Source organism: Callospermophilus lateralis, chromosome 1, assembly GCF_048772815.1.
Source record: "Callospermophilus lateralis isolate mCalLat2 chromosome 1, mCalLat2.hap1, whole genome shotgun sequence".
Classification (NCBI taxonomy): domain Eukaryota; kingdom Metazoa; phylum Chordata; class Mammalia; order Rodentia; family Sciuridae; genus Callospermophilus; species Callospermophilus lateralis.
Genome location: NC_135305.1, coordinates 223,287,420 through 223,294,578, shown reverse-complemented (window position 1 = coordinate 223,294,578; position 7,159 = coordinate 223,287,420). Strand labels below are relative to the sequence as shown.

Genomic DNA, 7,159 nt, shown 5'->3' with positions numbered 1-7,159 from the left:
CAGGATCCACTTCTTTATTGCAGGAAGACTATGTCTATATGAGCGAGTGCTACACAGACCCCCCAGGGGGCGGGGTTCCCACATGCGGGGGAGGGCAGGGTCACAGCGAGCATGGCCTGGCAGGTCCCCAGCACCAGGATGCCCGGGCAGGGCGGGCGGCAGTCAGGGCGGCTCGGCCCCTCCTATTGCAGAGTCCCTCTCCCCAGGGGGGGCAGGGCCCAGGGCCGGAGAGCCCTGGGGACGGGCGGGCAGGCCCCAGGGAGATTGTGCTATCAGGGCATGTCCCTGAGAAAGGGCTGAGACCCCTGTCCAGCCAGGGGCCATGGTGACACCAGCTGCTGGGGGCCCTGGGCCAGCTGAAGGGTCAGAGCTCAGCTAGGCTCAGACAGTACCACTAACTGGGGGCAGGGGAGCCCTGTGGCACCTGCAGCCTCGCACGCCCAGGCACACACACTCACACCTCTCCAAGTGTGCCAGGAACCACTCAGGAGCCACAGGAGCACAGAGGAAAGCAATCAGCTCCACACCGTCAGCCACAGAGAGGCCTCGCTGCATCCTGTGCCCTGGCGGGGCCACATAGCCACAGGCGACCCCCTCCTGTCCCACACATGCACACACAGTCTCCCACCCCAACCCGCGGTGCGTCCGCCTTGGGGGACCACTCTCTCCCTCGCACGCTTAGCTGCCACATCTCAAGCCCCTCAGCACGGAATGCTGAGAAGTCCACGGGAGACGGGCAGCACATCCCCCACGGGGCCTTCAGAGGACCCCAGCCCAGCCAACACTGGGAGCGCGGCCTTGTGAGGCCGTGAGTGGGGTGTGGCTCCCCCCACCCGGGCTGACGCGGGAACTGTGAGCTCCGGGTGGCTGCACTGGCGTTGGCTTGCTGCGCAGCACCAGCTGGGGTCCAGTTTGTCCTGCAGCCACAAGTCAGCTTGCCACAGACTAGAGTGGACACAGTGACCCTCAGAGAGGCAGAATAAACAGGTTCACAGATAGACCACGTCGTGCACTCCCGAGACAACTGTGCCCATACAGGCAGATGATTCACGCAGACACCCCTCAGCCAGCCCCACACACGGGCACCGTCCACGCCACACGCACTACACCTCAGCTTCACGCAGGCTGCAGACACGCCGTCCGAATGACAGACACGCACAGGCACAAACACCCATGCACCCTTCCCCGTGCCCTTCGTGAAGGACACGGCCCCAGGGGGGTCACATGAGTGGAGTTGCCCAGACTCTCACAAAGACACCCCGAACCTCGAGGCTGCAGGTACACCAGACTTGGGCAACACTTCCTGGGGCTCTGTCCCTGGGCACGGTGGGGAGGAGGGGACAGGGCAGCCTTCCACCTGGAGCCCCCTCAAGTCCTGCTGGTGTGGAGTGCCTTGGCCTCCTCTGGACGGGGCCTTAGCTGACGTGCTCCTGGCCGGCCCGGCACCCTGTGCTCAGTGCCCAGGCCCAGCACCACCACTCCAGCATCTGTGCCTCAGGGGAAGGGCACATCCCCAGGGCCCAGTGTCCAGGGAAACCTTCGCACTCAGGCCCCAGGGTCCACCGGCCCCTCGGGCAGTCGTGGCTGGACAGTCCCAGGGTTGTGCTGTGGCTGTCTGCTGGTCCCGGGGTGCTACTGGGGCTGGCAGGGGTGCCCCTCCAGGCCCCATGGTTATTGCCTGGTGGCCTGAGGCCCATCCCACGGGCCCCTCCACCAAGGTGAGTGGACAGGGACAGGATGGGTGTTCCAGGGGCCCAGGGAGGGGGCACAGGTCAGAGGTCATGAGGGTCTGGGTGAGACTGGCTGCATGTCGAACACCAAGGAGAGAAAAACAAAACACTCTGAGGTCCATGTGCCCTTGGACGCCCCTCCCCCAGAAGGTCACAGTGATCAAAGGGGGGGAGGGGCGCGGATCTGGCTGGGGACACTCAGGGTGGGGGACAGAGATGGGTCCTGGGCTGCGGTGGAGGAGAGATGGCCTCTCTGGTCCCCGCTGGGAAGCGCAGCTCCTCTGGCTCCCTGCTTCCCCCCTGTGGGTTGAGGGGCCGCTTGGCCGTGGGGGCCCAGACAGGGCAGGGGGCGGGTGGGGAAGGAGGGCATAGCGATGTGAGGGGCCGGGGGAGCCCAGCCCTGCCGCCCGCTGGCCAGGCAGCCTCGGTTTCCCCAGCCGAGAGGCGGACGGGAGAGTGGAGGAGCAGGAGGAGGCGCGGGCGGAGGCGGCGGGGCGGGCGGCGGGGCGGCGGCTCACATGAGGGTGCACTTGCCCTTGATGCGGTCTGTCCGCTTCTGCTTACTGGAGCGCTTGCCGTCGATGTTCAGGCTCATGCTGCGGCGGGTCTCCAGCGTCAGCAGCTCCTGGAACAGCTCCTTGACGTTGTAGTTCATCTTGGCCGACGTCTCCATGAAGGCGCACTTCCACTGCTGGGCCAGGGCCTGGGCCTCGCGGGTGTCCACCTCCCGCTGCGTCTCGTCACACTTGTTCCCCACCAGCATGACGGGGATGTCCTCCACGCTGCCCTTGATCTGCACGATGAGCTGGTAGATGGGCCCCAGCTCCTCCAGCGACTGCTTGCTGGTGACCGAGAAGACCAGGATGAAGGCGTGGCCCTTGGAGATGGACAGGCGCTGCATGGCCGGGAACTGGTGGCTGCCGGTGGTGTCCGTGATCTGCAGCGTGCAGACACTCTTGTCACAGCTGATCACCTGCCGGTAGGTGTCCTCGATGGTGGGGATGTACGTGTCACGGAACGTGCCCTTCACGAAGCGCAGCACCAGTGAGCTCTTGCCCACGCCGCCCGCGCCGAACACCACCACGCGGTAGTCGTTGCTTTGCTCAGGCATCTTCCCCTGCCGCCTGAGGGACGGGGCGCCTGCTAGAAGCCCAGACCGACCCTGTGTGGAGAGGACAGTCAGACAGAAGGCCACCCAGCCCAGAGGGTCGTCAGCTTCTGGCCCTGAGGACAGGCGGGGAGGCTGCTCCGAGGAAGGGGCACCCACCCGGGGGCACAAGGGCTCACTGCCAGCTCCTCGACTTGCTTCTGCCTCCCCAAACCCGGGGCCTAAGCCTCCCCAAGGGGCCTCTGAGCTGGCAGAGGTGAGGCCCGGGCTCCCTCTCTGCTGTAGGCTGTCCCCACGCTGTGACCTCCTGGCAGCCAGCTGGCCCGGCTCCCCTGCTGCTCTGACACCTAGACCTGCCCTGTCACCACCCTGACCTCTGTGTCCCTGTGCTCTGAACCCAGAGGGCAAAACACTGCATCCCAGCCACCGCAGCTCCCCGCTAGGAGCCTGGCGCATCCTAGACCCCAGGGGCCGTGCCACAGTTTAAAGTGAGGATTTTGGGGCCTTGGCCCCAGAAATGAGGAATCAGTTGGCCCTGGGAACTGCTCTCACCAATGATGTGCCCGACACAGCGGCCCAAGGCCCAATCTGCATATCATGATGCCCACTGCCTAAAGCAGCCCCCACCTCTGTGGGGTAGGAACTCACAGCCAAGAAGTGGATAGCAATGCTAAAGGTAGGACTAAACAGGGAACGCCCTACCCCCAACGGTGGCCACACCTGTCCCCCCAGCAACCCCGGGAGGCCAGGGCAGGAAGATTGCAAGTTTAAAGACAGCTTGGGTGACTTTGTGAGGCCCTGTCTCAAAATAAAAATGTAAAAGGGCTGGGGACGTAGCTCAGTGGCAGAGCACTCTGGGTTCAAGCCCCAGTACCACAAAACAAAGCACAACAAGAACCATCCCTCCTCACCCTCCCGCTTTCTAAACTGCATCCCCTGGTGATCTGGCCCGATGTGTCCTTAGGAGCACAGCTCCCTGCGAGGGCTCCTTTCACCATCTCTCTCCTCTCCCAGGCACAGGGGCCAGTGGCCTCTGGAGGTCACAGCACACCACCCTTGGAGAGCTGGAGGAGGGAAGAGCCGTGGGCAGGGGACAGCAGGTGGGAGGCCCGTCTCCAGAATCTATGTCCTCACTCACACAAAACAGGAGCGGCCTCTTCTCCCTCCCCATTGCCCTGAGTGTCCTCGGCACGGGGAGGGCCATCTGCACCTCCTGGCTCTACGTCCCTGTACTTTGGACAGGTCCTTTCCCTCAGGCCTGTGTGTCTGCAGGGGAGGGCTTGAGGGTGGCCCCAGAACCAGGCGAGGTCTGGGGGGGTGTGGACCAGGACAGGCAGATCATGTCCCTCGCCTCTGTTTTCTCCTCTGTCTCCACGCGGACGCTGGGCCAGTGGGTGATAAGGTGGAAAAGGCCCTGGGGCAGGTGCCTGGCATGGGGCAGTCCCCACACAGATGGATGCTGGGTTCTCACAGCAGTCCCAGGGCTCTGGAGACGCACTGGGCTGGACCAATGGGCCTGGAGCATGCTCTGAATTCTCAGAGGTACCAGATTTGTCAGGAAAAACAAAACAAAGCAATAATGAAAGTGACAGCCAACACGGAGCCCAGTTCCGTGTCCGAAAACTTGGGGAGCTGCAGAAGAGGAGCTGGGCCTGACAGGAGGTCTGTAACTCCACGCACAGTGGATCTCAGCATTGGGAGCAGGAAGGGGGCTGACGGCCTGGTGCCAGCAGCTCTGCAGACGTGGTCCCTGCATGGTGGGCAGAGGAAGCAGGCACACTGGTGGACAGCCCCATGCTGCTGCTGCTGACCCAGGGACCTGGGGGCTGGACGGGGGTGGGGTTCCGCAGCCCCAGATGCAGACCCTGTCTTGCTTTGGGTGCTCTCGTCAGCAGTGGTCTCTCCAGAGGGGCCCTTTGGGGACTGGAATCCTGGGACTAAGACACCCTCACATCCAATGATCCTTGGGTCCATGCCAGCTGACCACCTGGTGCAGTCTGAATCCCATCCCCACCTCCTATTTGGGGAGTGGGTCCTGGGCATGGAGCTTGGGTGGGGGAGGGACTGGCTCAAGGTCACAAAGCAAGCGGAGGCAAAGCAGAGAGGCCTGGCTGTTCTGCCCTGGGATCCTCGCATGTGCCAGGCAGCCCACCCGGAGATGCCCAGGCCAGGGGAACCGGCCACAGGTCTGGGTCGTGGAGCCAGGGCCAGGCCCTGGGACACTGAAGGAACGGCTATTCAAGAAGGCCTACGGAACCCTGGCCTGGGGCGGGTCTCGGGGGATGCTCACCAATGTGGGGGGGGTGACCTCGGGGCACCTGACCAGGGAGAGGTTTGACCGAGATGGGACCTGCTCTCCGGGCCCTGAATAGAGGGAAGCACGACGGGGGGCAGCCCAGGGGCTCCCTCAACTCGAGGAGGAGGACCTGGGTGGAAGACGGGTCCTGAGTGAGGGGCTTGGCTGGGCAGACTGGGAGCCCTGTGGGCGAGCGTGGGGGACACCTAGGGCCCACAGACGGCTCCGGGGGCGCCCTGGCGAGGGGCTCGGAGTGGCGGTCCCCTGGGGGCGGAGGTGGGAGCTGTCCTCAGTGGGCGAGGAGGCCGGCGGGCTGCAGGGCCAGGGACCGCCCGGAGGCCCGCGAGGGTGGGGCCGGGACAAAGGGGCGCGCGGGAGCCGGGCGCCACGGCCGGCCGGGTGGGGCCGGGACCCCCTCCGCCGCGCCCCGCCGCCTACCTGGGCCGCTGGTCCTTGCGGCGCCGCGGCCGCTGCAGCTCCGGCTCGTGTCCGCGCCGCGCCGCCCCCCGCCCGCCCGAGCCGCCGCCGCCGCCGCAGTCGCGCCCGCGCTGTCCCCGCCCGCAGGGCCGCGCTCCGCTCCGCCCCGCCCGCCCCGCCCGCGAGCCTGGGACCCGCGCGGCCGCCAAGGTCACCGCCGCCCCCGCACCGGCCTCGCGCGCCCCGACCCCTGCACCCGAGCACGCGGGTCCTGCTCCCCCAGCTCCGAGCGGGAGCCCGTGCGCCCAGGATGCGCGGGAGCCGGGAGCCGGAGGGGCAAGGGGCGGGGGCGGAGCCGCGGGTAGGGCTGGCGGGTCCTGGTCGAGCTCACCCCGACTGCAAGGGACGCCGGGCGGAATGAACACACGGATCAATAAGCGGTGGAGAGGCCGAGGGGCCGGCCTCGGGTCAGCGGGTACCTGGCCCAGGCTGCCTGTGCCCCCGATGCGCCGGGGTCGTGCGACAGTGGGCCCCACGGGGCACAGTGCTGCCGGGCAGCGGGTTCCCCTTTTCTGCTGGGGAGGCGCTTGTCTTCCCCACCATGTCCGAGAATGAACCTTGGTGCATGTGCCCGAGGTGTCCCTGTGAGTGCAGTGAAGCACAGCAGACGCTCTTCCCGACCCCACCTGGCAGATCGTGGAGGAGGCGGGACATTGGGGTCCAGGGAGCACACTGCAGGGTCCCCTGGGGGCAGGTGTGCCACAGCCACAGGCCCAACATGCTGGAGGAAGGTGCCCCTCATTGGGAGGGGCTTTTGGAGGCTGGTCTGGAAGGTGTAAGCTGGTGGTGGGAGCCAGGCGCCCTCAAGCCCTCAGCTCCCTGGTTGTCATTGACCCGTCACTTCCAGGCCCTAGCTGAGATGGGCCCCCGCTGCTCCCTTGGAGACCCAGCACTGCCTCCAGGACCACCCCCTCCTCTCCTGCCAGGCAGGACTTAGCAGAAGGGCTCAGGGGCATCTCTCCCTGACTTCAGTCCTGTCCTCCCATCCCGGCCTCCCTCTGCCTCCTGGGTCAAGGTGCAGCCTCCTGGTCTGAGGCTCGGGTTCCTTCCCATCCTGCTCTGTGCTGGCCCTGCAGGGTGCCTTAGAGGGTGGCCTGGCCTTCATTTCAGGGTGTGCTCAACCCTGCCCAGACAGGCTCCCTGGGCCTCAGACTCCTGCCCTTCGGGGCTGCTGGGAACAGCCAAGTGCAGACAGGCTCAGGATGGGCGCCCTGCTCCATCCACTTTGATACCCGCTGGTCTCTGCCAGTCTCCTGAATGACTGGAGGGCCCTGGGCGGGTCTGGCCAGCTCTCCAGCTCTCCCAGGCTGACTCATGGTAGGAGAGTGGGCACGGCGCAGCACGCCATGCTCTGCTGCTATTTATAGATCCCAGGCCGGGCTCTGGCCTTGTGAGCCAGGGACTTCAGGTCCCTCCTTGCTCTCCCTGGGACATGGGAGCACCCCACAAGGGTGGCAGTGCTGCCTCTCCCATGGCTGGCCAAGGAGATGGGCACTGTGAACTCTGCCCCTCCTTGGGAGCTGTGACCTCCCACTACTGGAGAGAGCA

The 7,159-nt window shown here is 65.9% G+C and overlaps 1 protein-coding gene across 1 annotated transcript; it reads right to left on the bottom strand.

Annotated features, from left to right (window-relative positions):
- Diras1 (DIRAS family GTPase 1) lies at positions 1-5,652 on the bottom strand. Its single transcript, XM_076872300.2, has 2 exons — positions 5,573-5,652; positions 1-2,892 (listed from the first exon to the last, which is right to left on the bottom strand). The coding sequence occupies exon 2, from the start codon at positions 2,839-2,841 to the stop codon at positions 2,245-2,247; it is 597 nt and encodes a 198-aa protein (XP_076728415.1). The 5' UTR covers positions 2,842-2,892; positions 5,573-5,652; the 3' UTR covers positions 1-2,244.
- Positions 5,653-7,159: the final 1,507 nt, after the last annotated feature.